This window comes from Notothenia rossii, assembly GCF_949606895.1.
Source record: "Notothenia rossii genome assembly, chromosome: 4".
NCBI classification, from domain to species: Eukaryota; Metazoa; Chordata; class Actinopteri; order Perciformes; family Nototheniidae; genus Notothenia; species Notothenia rossii.
The window spans coordinates 31,651,862-31,671,368 of record NC_136902.1 but is presented as its reverse complement, the minus strand read 5'-3'; the positions used below and the strand labels follow the sequence as shown (position 1 = coordinate 31,671,368).

The window sequence follows — 19,507 nt, the reverse complement described above, 5'->3', positions numbered from 1 at the left end:
TTTTTCCTGAGAACAACCAAACCCTTTCTTCTTTTCTGAACACAAAAAAACCTCTAATTTTAAAGAGGCCTTATTATGCTTTTTGGGTTTTTCCCTTTCCTGTAGTGGGTCATATAGGTTTTTTGTGCATGTCAATGGTCTTCAAAGCCTAAAATCCCTGTGTTCCCTCCAGAGGGAGTTTCTCTCCCACACTCTCACCCCCTGCCTGAAACGCCTCCATTGGACTTACGCCATTATTTACTTCTGTAACATACACTGAAAAAATGGAAACATTGACTTTGATTAAATGTATTATGTTTCACATTGTAGTGTAGTGACATCGCTTAATAACGATCGTTACTCGCGTTTGTATTGGCTAGCGCTCCAACACATTGGACGTGATAGGGTAAGGGGCGGGAAATTTCTGACACATCTCTAAGTGGTTAACCAATCACAACAGAGCTGGACAGCTAACAAATCAGAGCAGACTGGGCTCTGGTTTCAGACAGAGGGTGAAAAGAGGTGCTGTAGCACAGGCAGTATAAGAAAAATAAAGAGCTTTTTGAACACTTAAGCAAGTTAATATTACATGTCACTATTACAGTAGACAAGATGTTTTTCATAGTTAACTGGTCCCTTAAGGCAAGATTTTTCAATAGCTTTAGATCTAGAGTGAGTTTTTCAAAAAATACTCCAACCACAACCTCTGCGAGTATTATTATGCAACCCTGCCGTGTCAGTTATCTTCCCCCTAGCCTGAAATAAGCACACGTTTTTTCAGGGAGCAAAGGGGGGGGCTTGTTAGCTTGTTTGTGTTATGAAGTGGGGGGATAGCTGGGGAGCGAGTTGGGGGCTGGGACCAAAGTAGCTGCCTAAACGCCTATAAATACCCTGATAGGCAAGAGCAGCATGTTCCAGTCAAAGACACGCTGGGGCACGGGGGGGGAGAACGTCGACACAGACAGACACACGGTCAGATTGTAGAGTGTGAGGCGTTAAAACGTCAAGCAAGGAGCTGGTCCGAGATCCATGTGGTGGGTGTGTGGATTACAACTTGGCAGATCTTGTCATAGAGGGTATTCCTGAAGATACTCCAATTAAATAGAGCCAATTAAAGATAGGACACACAAAGCTAACATAGAAATAGCCGCTGCTCGTGAAATAACCACTGCCTTGCAAGTTTTGCATTTGCAAGTACAAGCAGAGGGTTTTACTAAAATAAGATTAGTGAGTTTTACTGCACAGCAGGCAACATTAAATGACTTCTGCTTACTCCCATGCGGCTGTGGGGCTTAATGGTGAATGCTAATGTGCATGTAAACGGAATGAAAATCAGCCCGGAGAAATGCAAATTTAGAGAGAATGAAACAAAGCACTTGTCAACGTATCCCACCTGCAGGAAGCAGGTTCATAGTAGCTGTATGTTTTTAAGCTGCCATGTTGTTTCAATTTTTGTTGGTGTTTGGAAAGCAGACTTCGTCTTAGAAAATATATTTAGTAACCAGCATCCAGTGTTTAATTTGCACAATTCAGTTTAGTAGTTGGTTCGTACATTAGACGTGTTTAAGAGTCTTTTTGATTGTTTATCAAATTGGAATGGATTCAATGAAATCTGAAGCCCTGAATCATTAATATTAAGGTTTTCTTTATTAGTATGTACTGCGCCTCAGGATACGCAAAAGCTCTACAGAGGACGAATAGGGCCACATTTGAGTCAGACATCTGAGAAAAATAATGTAAATCCTGAGATAAATGTCAAAAGTTATTTTAAATGTCTTTAAAAAACATATTTCAGGTCTGACTCGATATAAAGGTTTTGCCCCTATGATTTAGATTTTAACCTGAATTTTGGGGGATTTTATCTCAAATTTCTGAATTTTCTCTCAGATTTAATTCCCACAAATGAATTTAACCCTCATAATTATTTAATCTCTGAGACGAAAGTCAGAACTTGTATATGATTCTCTCTTGATTCTCAATTTGACTCTGTCACGACTCATACATTTTCACAAGTGGGCCCTTTTTGTGAAGCTCAGAAAAGGACATCTGGGGCATCTTGGGCAGCGTGTGGCACAGTGGGTTAGTGCGTTGGTGATCGGATCAGGGGGATCAGGGGAGCACAGGTTCAAACCCCACTGCAGTCAGCATGTCGTTGTGTCCCTGGGCAAGACACGTCACCCCAAATTGCTCCTGTGGGGATTGCCCAGTATTGAGTATGTAAGTCGTGTTGGATAAAAGCGTCTAACAAGTGACATGTAATGTAACATCAGTTGTCTATCTTAATTGGGTCTCAGCGCTCTGCTAATGACAGGAAACACTCCAGTAATAATGCCCATCTTTATTGTCATGCAATTCACTTTTAACTCTGTTTTTTTACCCACTGTATATGCTCCCTTATATTGACCAAGGAAGGACTCATGGGCCATCTGTTGTGTTTCATATTTGTGGAGATAATCACAGCGACTCTCTATTCAACTCTATTCTATTTCTATTTATATGGTACTTAGAATTGCAACAGTAGAAGCAGGCAACGAGCCAACTCAGGGTGTGACCTTCCCTCAACCTGCATTCATCCTCAATGATACACTTTACGACCCTGTGCAGAAAACACAGATTAGGCCTACTATAAGGACCTTTACTGTCTCTATGCCATTCAATGGCTATTTAACAGTTTACTATGAGAACATTTACTATATTTTTATAGTATAGTTTTTTTTAATGCAAATAGTGAAATAAATACCAAAATATTCCTATCAGAACTTGCATTATTTCCATGGCTCTCAATTATGAATTTATAGAGTAATTGCACTTTGCACCTACAGTTTATACCCAAACAAAAGTCAGTTTCTTTGGATATAAAAGTTAAGTGATAATGTTCTATTAGTTTAATTGTATATTGATTTATGCAATAGCCGTAGTTCTTTTTCACGAGGGTAAAACATCACATCCTGACTTGTATGGACACATTTCACGCGACCACATTCAAGTGACGCCAAATAAAACCAGTGCAATAAGTGACGCCGGCTTCTCCGAATGTGTGGCTTCTGAGTGGAAAACAGAGACTTGATGCCTACCTGTTGTGTGAGAGAGTTGTCAAACTGTCTTTTCCAAATATTCCCATGTTTGCATGATCCGTACAGAGAGGGGTCTCATGCTGTCCTTCTGACAATACTGACCAAACCCGACCACTGAGCTGCAGGCGTCAAGCTGTGAGCAGCAGCATGCGTAGTTCCTGTTCGCACTTTCAAAATAAAACATTTACCGGGGCAAATATAGAAGAAGTGTTGGAAATAAATGGGGGCAAACTAACACCCACAAAAAACACAATCAAGGTGGCAAAACTAACTGCCCAAAATTGCTTTGTGAAAAATACAGTATTTTCTAAGATAAAGTGTATGCACACTAGTTTACAAATACATTTTATAAATATCACTTTTTTTTATTGATATTTACATTTAGGAGCATGGTTAAGATCTAAAAGCTTAATAACATATTTTTTACCTCAGTATGAACACACTGATATCAGCATGAATTTGATTCATGATCAACAGGAAAAGAAAGAACACAATTGGTAAAATAATAAAAAAGGAAATTATGAAATAGAGAAATCAATTGACAATGCTTTCTAAAGGTACTATATTTAATTTTACATCTTTCCCCAGTGACACATTTCTAGTCTTTTATTTTGATGGTCAAGTACAACTTCCGGTATCACTCAGATGCTCTCTGTGGGTCTCACATTGCAAAAAGGCTTTGATTATAATAATTTAAAGGCTGCTGTTTAAGATGTTTAAAGATTACACATATTATGTGCTGAAAATATTTCATTCACCTCCCCTACAGAACAAATAGTCAAGATAATTACTTTGTCCCACACAAAAATAACCATTAAGTAAAAACATAAATAATAATTGTAAATAAATAAAAAAAGTTTCTTTCCAAGTGCAATTTCAGCAAAAGACTGATGTTTTCAATACATTGTGATTATATATAATTTGATATTGGTTACAAAAAAACAAAACAGGGAAAATGCTTTATCATTCAATTATTTAGAAAGATTTCAATGTCCTTATTAAAGATACAATATTGATTAAATTAAATTAAATGATGGTCTGTGTCTGCAACATAGTAATTTGGCTGAAGAGTACAACAATGCCCTCTGCTGTTTTCAGTCGGTGACAGTTGCACTGGAGTGTCTACAAATACAGCAAAAATCAATATTTAGAAGCAGGAGAAAATAACAAGTAATTCCTTTAACATTAGGTAAAAGTTAGTATAAAACGAGTGTGATATTCCTAAATGATACTATTGGTTTATTTTTAATTAATGATGTATTTACGTGCTGCTGTGAAATGTTTTAACATAAAGTTGCTGCTATGTATCAGGTCACAAAGGTGTATCTCGACAAGAGATAGGCGCATATTTGTTATTCTTTGCTTTTCTTACCTGGGTTGGCAAGAATGTCTTGTTGAACTTTAGAGGACCATGGCCTGTGTGTCTATCCCAGCTAGATATAAACAATACTGCATCACAGCAGCAGGACACAAAGATGTTTCTGCAGTTGCAATGATTCGTTTATTTAACTCCAATAGGTCTTAAAATGGAGTGGAAAATTATAGAAATCAGGCAATGCAAAAACATTTATTTCTAAATTGCTATTTAAGATTTGGGACATTTTGAACAGCAATATTTAATTTTATGTATATACTGATGTCGTTTTATTTATGTTTAAGCCTGCTTAACTCAATCAAATCAACTTAACTTAATTTAATACTGTCTATTATTTCCTTTTCATTGAACAATACAACGAAATAAACTTCAATTAATCAGTTTGATGCCAAGCCATTCAGTTTTTCAAAGCTACAGTATTTCATGAAGTCGCAACAAGGAACTAAATGCATCAGCATGTTTACGGGCCCTTCATTGGTCTATCCTGCTCCAACTCTGGTCCAATCACATTCCAAAGGGGGAGAACCATGCGCCCCACCTTGTTTCGATCACGTGACGCGAGCTTACGAAGATGGTGGAAGTTTCTTGTTCCTTGAAGTGAAGCTCCGACTGAATCCTAAACACCGAGGGCTAGGAGTTCACTGCAGCGTTACCAGTCTGGGTTTATATACTTTAAAATAGGGTAAGTTATTACGAATTATCTATCAGCGTTGCTATTTCTTTACCATAGCCGTTGAACTTTGGGATTTCCAGCCAGCCATTATGACACGAGCTAGTAGCTAGCAGCTAGCCCGGCTGTGATGGCAGCAGGCTGTCAGAGCTGGTGACCAGCTGACATTCAACATGTACCCAGCAACTCCTGACAGCACACTGCCAGAGCAAATACACACACTGTTGAACCTAAGTGCAGTCTGTTAGCCAACCTGTACATACTGTTCGTCTCTGTACGGCTAACTGAGTTGCGTTAGCTCCTTATCCAATCCTATTTGGATTAAATTATGTAACCTTTACCAAGCGTAAATAAGAGTAGCTTGCCAAAAAGGAAATGTGCGTATGAGGTATAATGATTATAAAACGCTGTCCATAATTAGCGCACCTGCTAGCTACTGGTAAGGTGGACTTAACGGTATGGCAGTTGTTTTCCCCTAGCTACTTGTTCGTATATGTAGCAAAACAGCACGACTAATCCAATTTAAACGGACATTTGCTAGTTTGGCTTCGTCGCGCTCTTCGGTAAAAGTATATTCTTTGTAGTACACAAAATACTTTTAGGGGCCACTCCTCAATACGACATATATATAACATACATGTCAAGCTGCTAAGCCACCTGAAACTACATTACAGTTTCAACCCTCATGTATGTTCTGTTTTATTATAAATGACATGCATAATAATACATCTACAATACACAAAGTGGCCAGTGGTATATCACTTTAGACACAACTATCATAAAACATACAGATACTGTATGTCTTCCTAGCGTTGGAAAGAAGCTCCACAATTTGTTCAACAGTTTAAACAAGTTTGCTCAATCTATCAAAGTTATTTAAGTTCAAATGGTGTCTTTTTTTAATGAAACCAAACAACCCATTTCTTCATAATCATTTATGTTTAACCTCTTCAAGCAGGCAATACATATTTAGCTGATGTAAGCACAATTGTTGAATCTCTAACAAATGGCTGTTCAGCTGATAAAACTATTTCCTAAACAGCGTCCCCCACCACAACCAATTCTCCCTGCAGAGTTTTATCTCCTTGGATACATGTATTAATATAGGAGCAACCGATAAGGGAAGAGACAGAGGTTTTATTGTCACAGTTATTATGCGTCAGCAACTTGGAGAGTTGTTTGGTACTCTTCAATGACGGTTGTTATTTACAGGCAAATGTTTAGTCATGAAGGGAGGCTGGTTTCTGTTTCCTGGGTCTCCCTCCTGAAATATTTTGGCTATTAATAATCCATCAATATAATAATATATCTCCTGACCTGAATCACAGAAGTCACGTTTGAGAACTAGTTCAGGATTTGATCAAGTGTTCAGTCATTCAAGAAATACAGGAGATGCCATTGTTGTGTACTTCAAAACAAAAATAGGAAACCAGGAATGACTGTATGAACAGTGATTCAGAACAGACTCTTGTCTGCTGTTTCCTTTAAGCATCACAATAGAAGAACCGGTTTGTCTCTTTGTTATGATAAATGTAGTCTCCATGACTGTATGTTTTGGCACCCTGTACTATTGTTGCGTCTTTGAGTCATGGTGTTAACAGTTAATGAGTTAACCAGTTAAAGAAGACGATACCTAGCCTAGAAAATGGGGAAATGTAAGCTCAAATTCAATTTAATATGCCTCCATAGAACCAACAATTAAAATGTACTGGCATGTGGATGGATGTTATTAAGCTGGTTAAAACAAGTCAAAGTCAAAGCAGGACAATGAGGAGTTTAATATTCAGAGAATACCCTCATCTAGAAATTGCAGACAGCCTGATGGCGAGGCTGCAAAGTCAGTGGTTGCTATGAATTATTGACAGAAACTAAAGCAGTAGCCAAAGTGAAAGTTTACCCAGGAGCTCCTCACTTCTTTTTGCCCTGCCATGTGCATACTGGAAAAAGTTAGTCTGAGGATAATGCATTATTCAGTGACGCACAGAACCAGGTTCGAGGAAAGATCACAGGATTTTTCTGCCAGTGATCCTTTTAACTTTCTCTTTTTGAGTGACATATTTGTCACTCAAAAAAGCATAAGACAACATCTACAGATATAAGTGTTTCTATGTGTTTAGTAAGGCTGCACCTTAACACTCTTTTAATGACCATTTAACCTGTTATATTATCTTCTAGATACATCATTTGGTATTTTTAAAATGTCACAAAACGATAAAAAAATGTCCATCCCTGACTCCAGAGTCCAAGTTGAAGTCTTACAATCTCATCAAAAAATGACTTTGAAGGCTACACTACACATTAATCTAAATGTTTTCTAACTCACAATATTAAAATGTCAGGAAGTACAGTACTTTTTAAAGGGGCCCCATTATGTACATTTTCAGGTTCATATTTGTATTTTGTGCCTCTACTGAATGTGACATGTTTTAGATGCTTTATGTTCAAAAGTTATTTTATTTTTTTCATACAGCATGCGCACCTCTTTTCACCCTCTGTCTGAAACAGAGCCCATTCTGCTCTGATTGGTTAGCTGGCCAGCTCTGTTGTGATTGATCATAATAGGGCCCCTTTAAAGGCTGAATATCTATTAAATATGTGTTTAAAGTATTGTGGAGCTGCCTAGATATCACAACCTTCACGTCATATTCAACTTAACCAAACAGATTGGTTTGGTACAGATCATCCTAAAAAAATCCAATCATGATCATTTAATATGTTTTTCAATGAGAATGACAATCATGATGCAACATTTTTAAACCTGCCAATATTTTAACCAAATCTCAATTCCAATATCAGTCAAAGTAATGGCAACTAGTTATTTTTTCCGAATTGATAAATTAATTAAAATAAACTAATTTATTCATCAACTAATGTTGCATCTCTAGTGTTATTTATTCGGTTAGGAAATCATATCAACTCAGTGTTTCCCCTAGGTTTACTGCCTTGGCAGGCTGCTGCTCGGGTACCCCCCCAACGGGGAGGATTTTTTTTATCCTCTGGAGCAGAGAGAGGAGCTGTGGATTATTGTTATTGATATCGTACAGTAGCAAAGTATTTGTACATTAAAAAGTAATAAAGTACAATGTTACACTGTACTGTATTACTTTTATTCAAACTGTATTCCCTTCTTATCATGTAGCCTACACTTCTTCCTTTCATTTATACATTTAAATCACCTGACTACAGCATATAACATACCTGCTGCAACCCTGTGCTGCTGCTGCTTCTCTCTGCCTCATCCTCTATTGCTGGAGGCAGCTCCACCTCATCTGATCTCTGATATGAAAGCAATCGTGTTATGATCACATTGAGCTATTGGTGTGAGTCTAACATTAAACAAGCAGTCTGCTTGTCATACATTACTGACGATACATGTTAAGAGGCAATTGGTTGAGTCACTGCCGCTAAATGCCGGTAGCATCAAGCTAGCAAATCCTGCATTAGCCTCACATCATCAGGTGTACACAGAACATCCAATTATCCTGAGCTAATTTACTGAATAAACCAACTCACATCTCCTGTCTTTTTTTTCACCCAACTCATTAGACTATTCTTCTGCTGGCGTTTCATTGTTGTTTTCTGTCAAATTCAATACTGTAGTTCAAAGCCGCGGTACCTGCTCACCAGGTACCCCGCCCTTCAGAAACAGAGCGGAGGGAGAATGTGAATAGAGAGGCGAAGTCCCTCCCCTTCCGGTGGGACCCATGGGACCTTATTTCGGAAAAAGTTTGTATTGAAGTCAATGAAGAGAGAAAGATTATCTTTCGATCCTGTTTGAATTGTGCCACGAATTACACATATGATGTTTGTCAATCTTAAATAATAATTTCCATGTCAAAAAAGTCACAGTTTGTCATAAAACTGTTGAAATATAAGACTATGAAAAATACGCAACTAGAAAGACTACAAATCCCAGAATCCCGGTCCCGCATGCTGGCTCTTACGGAACCGACTAACTCCCCTTGTGTGTATGTACAGCTCTCAACATGCCCAGACTTGTAGTGATTTTCACCTCTTTTAATACTTTTCGCCTCATTCTGAAAGAAAGAAGTGAAATGTGCCAACGTGACGGCCGTCTTGGTGTGTGGTGCGAGACGGGAGATGTAGTTCATTGAGTAGTTTCACACAAAAAAGTGTTACTTCACAGTTTTAAGACACATTAAAATGTTTATGACTTGTAAAATTATCTTTTAAATTGACAAACATCATATGTGTAATTCGTGGCACAATTCAAACGGGATCGAAAGATAATCTTTCTCTCTCCATTGACTTCAATGCATAACCTTTCCGAAATAAGGTCCCATGGAGCTCAACCGGAAGGGGAGGGACTTCGCCTCTCTATACGCAAAGCAGTGGACACACTGAAACATGCACATACATTGGATAAATAACATAGGCGTTTAGTTTATTTAATAAAAGAGCACATGTTCAATGTGAAAAGTGACAGTAGATAGATTACTTCAGTTGCAATTTGGTGCTATATATATATATTTTTTAAATAAAAAAAAAAACCTTGAATTTCAGGCCGGGCGCGGGGCTTGTTTATAGGGTGTTGCTAATGGCCCGTCCACACACAGGCATGAAAAAAATCTGAGTTAATTAGAGGCAGGAAAATGTAGGAAGAGTAGGAGTAGAAGATATATTATTTTTGAGGGAAAACTGTATCTGCTCCAGCCCCGTTGTAACAAGCTGTATTCCTCTTCAAAGTGGAAGCTGCACTGCAGAACGTTTTATACAGGCAGTATTTCACAGACTGCGGGCCTGACCTTTGTCTTCCTTTTAGTATCTTTTTATTACCTTCAATGATGGTGCAATGTTCACATCTGTGATGTCACTAAATGCATTTGGAGGACACTTTGGTCCCAGGGGAAGTAGAAAGAGGAGAGTTACATGTCAGAAAGATACAGTAAACAGGGTAAATTAAAAATTATTGTGGCTCGGGGAGATATGCTTGATTATATTTTTATGGCTAGTTCCTACTCTGAGCAGCAGCAGCAGCAGCAGACGGAAATGATATGTAATGTAATATGGCTACAGGCAAAACAGGGACACGTTCTGTTTTGGATGTGCACATGAAGTCATCTTGAGGCAACAGGAAGAAAATAATTGTGTTTCTCATGTTAGCAACAATTTATAGTTGTATACATCATAACTTGCTTTTCGGGTGTTTGTTAAGTAAGGGATAATGTGCATGAAATTATCCTGCTTATTGCTAGGCCACTACTAAATAAACGACTTGACTCACAATATTGATACAAAATAATTTAATTGATTTTAAAATGATTGTATTGCATCCGCTAAGAAAAACATAGTCCGATCCCATGCGCACCAACAGCAACTTAACTCCAAACAACGGCAGCACTGATCAAGGTTTTCTGTAACTATCCAATTTCTGAGGATTGATGTGACTACACATACACTGAACAAAAATATAAATGCAACACTTTTGTTTTTGCTCCCATTTTTCATGAGATGAACTCAAAGATCTAAAACATTTTCTATAAACACAAAATCACAATTTCTCTCAAATATTGTTCACAAATCTGAAAACATCTGTGATAGTGAGCACTTCTCCTTTGCCGAGATAATCCATCCCACCTCACAGGTGTGGCATATCAAGATGCTGATTAGACAGCATGATTATTGCACAGGTGTGCCTTAGGCTGGCCACAATAAAAGGCCACTCTGAAACGTGCAGTTTTGCTTTATTGGGGGGGTCTGGGGGGGTCCGAAAACCCTAGGGTTAAACCCTAACATGTCACCCATCTCCTTCGCATAGAGTTGATCAGGTTGTTGATTGTGGCAGGGCTCGAGCTTAAGGACGTCCCGTCGTCCCGGGGCCGAAAAAAATAGTGTCGGGGAGGATAAAAAATAATTTTGGGACGAATTTGGGACGAGAGTTAAAATAAAAATACCCTGCTAACTCTACTACAAACGGCGATGAAAATGAAACCGACTGCACGTTTTGTGTAGCATACAGTTATTAAACCTCCTTGTCAACATAAACACACACGCACAAAACATTTAGCAACCTGACACACACACACACACACACACACACACACACACACACACACACACACACACACACACACACACACACGCACGGCTGTCAGCCAGCCGCACAGCTGACGCGAATACCTGGCACGCAAATTCGCGGGTCTAGCTACAGTAGGCTATGTACTGAGTGTGTGTATTTCGCGGGTTGAGTGATGTAAAATGACAACGGTATCCCGTGGAGGAATTCTGAAATGTTTTACCGTTACATCACAAAAACGCACAGCAGAACCAGTCCCTGGAGCGCCGGCCTCTTTATTTACTTACTCCTCTTCATCCCCTATGGGTAATAAGGCTGAGATGAGAACCCCCATCATATTTAGTCCTTAGCAATATGCTGCGCTTCTCCCCATGTATGGATGGGTACCGAGCCCCGGTCCTAAACGGGCTCCACCCGGGCCGGAATTATTAAAGACAGTGGTAACGTTAAGCTCCGACGTTATCTGACTTTTTATCGGTACTGGAGACATTTAAAAAAATATATGTCATATATGTCATATTGCTACATAAACCTTATATCGCAGTTTTAGTTTATCCAACTCCGTTTCTAATATGCAATACGACTACAACATGCGTCTATGATGTATTTTCGAGCTTTCCAATCCAGACGAGATCTCTCTCTCCCGTCTGTGTGCGAGGGGGCGGGGCAGTTTGTAAAGGTCTCCTGAGTGTTGGATTTTTTTGTTAATTGGATGGGACTTGATTTGATTCAATATTAAAGTAATTTTCTCGTTTGTGTGTTTGTTTAAATATATTTGGCCTTTGTTCATGTGATTGACTGATTTACTCAAATAAAAAGGTTGATGAATTATCATCTAATGATTTTTATGATGTTTTATTTATGTTAAAGGTCACTTTGAATGATTTTAACTAATGATAATGTAGAAAAACTCATATTTTAAATTCGGGACGTTCCACATTAATTTCGGGACGGCTTAGATTGTATTTCGGGACGGTTCCGGGAGGATGGTGAAAAAAGTTAGTCGAGAGCCCTGGATTGTGGCCTGTGGAATGTTGGTCCACTCCTCTTCAATGGCTGTGCGAAGTTGCTGGATATTTGCAGGAACTGGAACACGCTGTCATATACGCCGATCTAGAGCATCCCAAACATGCTCAATGGGTGACATGTTAGGGTTAGGGTTGGAGTTTAGTTTAGAGAAATTGTTATTTTGTGTATATAGAAAATGTTTTAGATCTTTGAGTTCATCTCATGAAAAATGGGAGCAAAAACAAAAGTGTTGCATTTATATTTTTGTTCAGTGTAGTTCCTCAATCCTCCTAAGTAACGGCCATGTTATGCTTAGCATTGGTCTGTTAGCAAATATTAACAACCTCTGAAATGTCCAAAATGACCAATCAGAATCTAGTATTCATCTAAGTAGTGTAATAATGTTAATTTATTTTGAACCACACTTGGTTTTAATACTTAGTTGAAAACTGGATGGTTATCATAATTAATCACTCATATATATTTTATAATTTTTTCCACCCATAAATTGTACAGAAAAAACATAACCCCCTCCCCCACCCAAACACTACACACGCCACTCAAATAAGTTTATTAACAATGTGCCAATAACACAACAGCTAATACAAATCTGTTTCGATGTACATATTCTTCGTTTAGTACAAGCAAACAGTTTTAGAAGTTCTACAATAATAAAACTAAAGGAAAGGGAAAACGCAAACAATACATAAATACAAAAACAATCAAGTTCAGTCCATACATTTCAAAAAGTGTTCCCAAATTGTTCCGATATTATGTTGAATTAAAGCAATGTTATGTATACATATTTCTATAAGCAGGAGTAAGCTTGTGTAGTTGGTGAAACATAAAGTCTTAAATGATTACTGTTGGGATGTCTTTATTAACTTGTTGAAACTTAAAAGTGTCATCGTTGCAAGTCTTGCATATTATGGGCTTTAGTTTAATGACGTCATGTGTTGCAGCAGTATGAAAGTGATATGTCTCCACTCTAATGATGTGTTTTCTGTGCTGCAGGCCTTCAGCCCAGCCCCTATGTCATGGCAAGTGGAGTCACCAAGCCGGGCCCTTCCAACGGTCACCCTATGAAGGCACAGCTACAAATCGTTGGTAAGTCTTTGTCAAAATCAAACGGGGGGGGGGGGGTGGTGACGACGTTCAACAACAGCGACATTAACATTTCTGTTGGTCGCTTGTTAGCAGACCCTTCATGCGATGGCAGAGCGAACAGTACAGTTTAAATCTACTGTCTGGTGCATTTTGGGAACAGGAAACACTGAAACTTGTTTATTTATTTATTTTTGGTTCATTTATAGTTGTGAGTGTGTCTGTGCTCCTGAATCAGCCTCTCCTGTCTCCCTCCTCTCCTGTCTCCCTCCTCTTTTCTCCTCTTTGAGGCAGCAGCAAAGACTAGTTTTAGCTCTCAACAAGTTTTAAAAGTGTATCTTACATTTTTTCACCTAGTTTTTTTAATTCATGCATATTTTTACTAATCACTACCCCCTCAAATGGAAATATGTGTTTACATAAATGGTGACCATACCGTTTGAGACCCACTGAGAATTTAGACTAACCCCTAGATTCCACCGGGTCCGTCTGCGCCGCATTACGGCCGCGTTACGGCTGCGCCGCGGCGTTCGCGAAGTTCGCGGCCACTCTAGTCAATGGGTGCTATTCCACCAGACGCGCCGCGTTACGACTCAGAAGCGTCCCAGAAGAAACACATCTTTGATTCATGTCGTTTGTAACTGGAGTATTACAAGTATTATAAACTTTGTCTGTACAAAGTAGCCTGTCCAGGAAATATGCACAAAGCAACAAAAACTGCGAGCCGGTAGGCAAGACGCTCTGCTTTTGAAATGCTTCTGAAATGCTTCTGAAACGTGCCCGGTAGGGTATGACGCCGGACCAAAACCGTGGCGCAGCCGTGTCGCGATGCAGACGGACCAGGTGGAATCGAGGGGTTAGTTTACTATCTACACTCAGAGAGTCCTTTACCTCACCTGAGCTGAGGTTATCCCGAGCTTGAATGACACACAGAGACCAATCAAGGGCTTTGATTTATGATCTGTATGACAGTGGCCATGTTGGCAGGCCACATCATGTAGACAGCCAGTCACCCTGTGTGAGGCAGGCTCACATTTGCGCAGCGTTGTGTTCACAATACATAAAAAACTCGGTACAGGAGCCGTAGAGCGAGGGATCATTGTCCACAAGTTAATCGATCGCAGATGGCATCGTGATCGCGGACAAATAAAAAAAATAATAAACACAAAAAAAAAAAAACGAAATGGTTCGTGAAATATAGTTGGGGGGCCGTTAATATACCTGGGCGGCCCGCCCAAGTATAGTCTGTGTGGGAAACCCTGACATACCTTTCCCATTTCCCCATTCCTATTGGACCTTTTCTGTCAAAAGATAATAAAAGCCCTCAATAAAAAAATTAAAGCACAGGTGCTACTACAATAAATGCTGGCTGTATTCCTTTTAGCTGCTTCAGTTTCAGGGTCCTGCTTTAGTGCATGCTGGCTCACTGTCACAGCTTACGGGGACATGCAAAGGTCCTGACACACCAAACTAACATCAATAGAAACTGGAATCCGTTCTGCAGAAATACAAGTCGATGTTTTGATACAAACCTTGAACCAAAGCAGCCACCATTTACTTTCATTCTAGACGTCAATGGTATTGTGAAAATATCAGTTTATTAGAATGATGAGATGAAGATGGACAATGGAAAGAGACTCTGTTTGCCCTTTTGACTTCAGTCTTTTTAGTCCCTGCTTTTGTTTCTCCTCCTGTGTGCATTTCACTTGAGCTGAACAGCCAATCAGAGTGATGCATTTTGCCGTGTCAGCCTGCTATAGCTTAGAGTAAATGTTTGACCACCAATTAGAGCAATGGTGGTTTGGCCCCCCTCTCATGCACTCAACACATATGTGTCCGAAAGCAAGATACTCAATCCCAAATTGTTCCCGTAGGCGTGTCTAACAGTGTGATCTTTGAAGAAGTCTTTGTGAGTTACACTAAATAAAAGTGTCACCTAAAATAAAATGTAATGTAATGGACACACTGCAAAAACATTGCCATCATCAAATCCTCCAACTTGATCAACATTCTATAATTGGCTTGGTGTGTCAGGGCCTTAATGTGACGGAGCCATCTTTAGTAACACTTGTGCTTGTCCTGAAATGTCAACATGTCTGCTTTGATAAAGGCCTGTTGTGAGAACTAACACAAGGACTGTCTTCTTAGCTCTATTTCTTTTAAATTAGCACTGTCAACATGAACGTGTTATCGTTTACACATTTACGGTTGCAATTTATCTGAAGACCTCAATGTGTCCAAAAGAAAATGTACGCACATTTATCACATTAGGTTTTTTGCTGACTTCCTCCCATAATTCCAGCGAGGATTTTTACCATGTATTGCATGGCAGTGAAAATGCAAAGATTTAGCAAAAGCTACATGTATTGCACTGACTGGAGAACACTGGACATCATTGAGAACCAGGGTGTAACGGCACTCGTTTGCTTTGGGTGTGGTGAAAACGGACGAGAGACATTTTGCCAAATCATGCGTTTGCCCTTATCTTGAAATTGCAAAGGATTGGGAAATTGCGGTCACAGTCATTATTTTAGAAAGAAACAGAAAGTGGCAGCAACAATACTACCGTATGAGCATGTGTATAGTGCACAATATACAGAGGGGAATCACAGCGGCTCTCTGTGACAGCGGCTTTGTTGATATTTTGTGTCACAAAAAAACCCACACCCCGTGTATTATTTTGATCTCACCCCAAATACAGGTAAATACTGGTATTTTGATCTTCTGATTAATCAAAGATTATTTTTGTGATTAACGCAAAATGGTCTGTGGTTTGTTCGTTACTACATTGCCTAAGCTCCTGCCTCACCAGCTAAGTATACTGCTCACTGGTAAAATCCAGATTTTATTTTCCCTTGTTCTGCTTTTTCAGTATTAAAATGTGTGCTGTTCCTGAATATTTTTTTCTTTTTTTTCACCACCACGACTAACTTTCCGCTGCACTCTTCCTTCTGCCTTTTTCAGTGCTATCTGCAAAGCTAAAAGAGAACAAGAAAAACTGGTTCGGCCCCAGTCCTTATGTGGAAGTGACAGTCGACGGCCAGTCCAAGAAAACTGAGAAATGCAACAACACCCACAGCCCCAAATGGAAGCAGCCGCTCACTGTGTGAGTCCAAGCACCAGCACTCATGATAATATGAACTTTGGTATTCTGTTGCTAACTCGTATAAGACCAGACTCGTGTCAAACTGTATTTTAAAATGCAAATGCTTGCTCTGCTCTGCTGACTGCATGCTTGGTTTGGGATAGGGAATTATAATGTTCACAGAAACTAGTTAGATTGTTCACAGAAAACATCTTGCAGGGCAATTTCCTCAGCTTTGATAGACATCTTACTACTATTATTATTATTATTATTATTATTATTCTTCACCCTAACATGTTAAATGTTACCAGTCTGGGTGTTCCCGATAGCTAAAAACCCTAAATCAGTTTTTTACAAAAGGTTTTACTCCAGCAAATATTTGTGTGTGCACACATTGAAGTTAAAGAGACCCTATCCCTCTTTTTGGGGTTTTCCCTTTCCTGGAGTTTGTTATATTGGTTTGTGTGCATGTTAAGGGTCTGCAAAGGCTAAAATCATATAGTTCCTTCCAGAGGGAGTTTCTCTCCCACACCCCGCTGAAACAGAAGTAGTTGAAGTTTTATCAGTAATGGAGAATATATAGAAAGAGTATTTTTGCCTAATAAAGTTTAGAATCTTAATTGAAACAGAGGAAAGGTGAGGTAGAATTCAAAGCGAATCTAAAAGTCTGTTGATGTTGTTTGTGTCATAAACGGTGGTGTCTGTTCACAAGACTTGCATATTTTCATCAGAGTTTAAAGGAAGGGATTGTTTAAACGAAGGGATTGCGAAACCATTGTTTCCCGTTTAGCATTTCTGAAGAACTATAGCTTGATAAATGACTGCTGACTGAAGTATTTTGGCCTTGCTCATCATCACTTCCTCAGAAAATCTGCCCAGACCTTGAAGAGTTTCTCCAAAGCATACAAACGCAGACTCCCTTATTATTGTATGAAATTGCCGGTGTAACATATGATTTCGATCGAGATGCTGGGCCTGCAGCAGTTTTCTTTTCCAGTGAGTCACCAGGAATTCAGGAAGGATTTTTTTCTCTGTAGTTAAAATGTCGAGTTCAGGATAATAGTGTGTACAGTTTAAAAGATAGATATGCTATCTGCAAGTGGTTTGCACTTAAATGTAAAATGCCTCACAGTGGTGAGAGTGTGTATACAGTCCTACATATTCACACATCATGTCCTCTTAATTTTAGCCTTTCAAGGATCTTCTGACCTTCCCAATATAGAGTGCTCCAAGGTGGCCTACTTATTGTGTAACAAGTGTTTACTATGGGATGTAATCAGACCTGACCCGACCAGGCTATAAATGATACATTAACTAACTCCACTGTGATTACCTTTAGAATATAGTGGGAAGTTTGGCTAAGTTATGAGGAAAGAAATAAGTTATTTACATTAAAGGGGCCCTTTTATGCTTATTTCTGGTGAATATTTTTATTTTGTGCCTCTACAGTGACACGTTTGCATGCTTTAATGTTCAAAACGGTCTTTATTCTTCTCATACTGCCTGTGCTGTAGCACCTCTTCTCACCCTCTGTCTGAAACCAGAGCCCAGTCTGCTCTGATTGGTTAGCTGGCCGGCTCTGTTTTGATTGGGTTACCGCCTGAGATGTCCTGCCCCTTAGCCTATCATGCTGTTACATAGTGATTTTATTTTGTTACAGAAGTAAAAAAAAGTTCAATCAATGTGTTTCAGGCAGAGGAGGGAGTGTGTGGGAGAGAAACTCCCTCTGGACGGAACTGTGGGATTTTAGCCTCTGCAGACTATTTACTACACCAAATCTATACAACACACTACAGGAAAGGGAAAACCCTAAAAGCATAATAGGGCCCCTTTAAAGTAAATGCCTCTAAAATGGGATGGTGGTGAAAGCTGTGAGATTAATCTAATTTTGTAAGCTGTTTTTAACCTGCAATAAACAGCGTCCGAGGGCTTCTTAACATTTAACAAACTATTAATGTGTCATACCCACTTAATGGGAAGAAACTCAGATATCAGACAATGTTAACAATTTTTAGCTAAATGAAACGCAAGGGTAATACCAAGCCTCTGAGTTAAGCGAAAAAATGCCAACGCACTTAGCACAGAACTCACGGTCGAAATATTGTATACTTCATCGTTTCTGCACAAATGAAAGCTGAGATTCCACCGATTCCAATGGTATAAGCATCATCACTCCACGACCAAAACTCAGGGCAGCGGAGGCGAAATCAGACAACACACAACTTAGCTTTATGGGGCCAAAACGGCAAATACGTCTTACCTTTGCTGTTTTCTGATCAAAAGTTGTGTTCAATGGCATTAAATCGATAAAAACTCTGCTGAAGGTCAAACCAATGTCTCTGTGTCACATTGAAATGATTACTGGTAATCCATCATGACATTTTTGTCAAAAACTGAGATTTCATATAGTGCATGAGAGCTACAACCCAGCTTCCGGTTTTGGGCATGCTGCGCTCATTCATCAATGGTAATGTTTAGATGGATTTTAGGAACTTCCCCTCGATTCTATTGGCTCTAACGGTTAAAAAGTGGTGTCAATCACCAACATCGACCAATGGGTTCCAGAGATATGGCAAATCCACCCATGTGACCTCAGAAGCGTTTTTTCTTTCTAAATCTCTCTAAAAAGGTCAAATGTCACTTGTTTTGCATCAATCTTAATACAGGGTACTTATTATGTTATAGTTTGGATTCCTAAAAATTTTAGTCTCCAATCCCATCATTCAAGGGTGGTTTTCACTATAAGTAATGTTTTTTTTTTTTTGGACGGACACTATAATTTACATTTTTTTTACTATGTTCAATCTGAATTGACTTTAAAATAAAAAAGTTCTATATTGATTCTGACTTTTCTACATCCAACTCACAGGTGTATCATTGCTTTGAGAAAAAAGATGATTAATTTACCCCTTTTTAGAAGTGGACATCTGTCCTCCGTTAGTATCGATGCATTGCTCAAATAAAGTGAACCGTTTATTCCTACAGGATTGTGACTCCGTTCAGCAAACTGGTGTTCCGTGTGTGGAGCCACCAGACTCTGAAGTCCGACGTGTTGCTGGGCATGGCCACACTGAACGTCAGTGACACGCTCAAGTCTAACGAAATGAAAAGTGAGTGGGAATCATGTCTTTACAACAGGTGTATTTATTCTGGTTTCTCAGCTAAATTTAATTCC

General features: G+C 39.1%; 2 protein-coding genes across 4 annotated transcripts in view; one reads left to right on the top strand and one right to left on the bottom strand.

Moving 5' to 3' along the window:
- The window catches only part of calcrl2 (calcitonin receptor-like 2), a 40,732-nt gene extending 37,550 nt beyond the window's left edge, over window positions 1-3,182 (bottom strand). For both annotated transcript variants that reach the window (XM_079674191.1, XM_079674192.1), the window contains exon 1: window positions 3,054-3,182. In XM_079674191.1, the coding sequence (XP_079530317.1) occupies window positions 3,054-3,100 (47 nt within the window). In that variant the 5' untranslated portion in view covers window positions 3,101-3,182. The remainder of the gene's footprint in view (window positions 1-3,053) is intronic.
- A 1,770-nt stretch (window positions 3,183-4,952) lies between these two features.
- itchb (itchy E3 ubiquitin protein ligase b) overlaps window positions 4,953-19,507 on the top strand; it is a 38,032-nt gene continuing 23,477 nt past the window's right edge. For both annotated transcript variants that reach the window (XM_079675957.1, XM_079675956.1), the window contains exons 1-4: window positions 4,953-5,110; window positions 13,158-13,250; window positions 16,212-16,353; window positions 19,318-19,442. In XM_079675957.1, coding sequence (XP_079532083.1) covers window positions 13,181-13,250; window positions 16,212-16,353; window positions 19,318-19,442 — 337 coding nt within the window. In that variant the 5' untranslated portion in view covers window positions 4,953-5,110; window positions 13,158-13,180. The remainder of the gene's footprint in view (window positions 5,111-13,157; window positions 13,251-16,211; window positions 16,354-19,317; window positions 19,443-19,507) is intronic.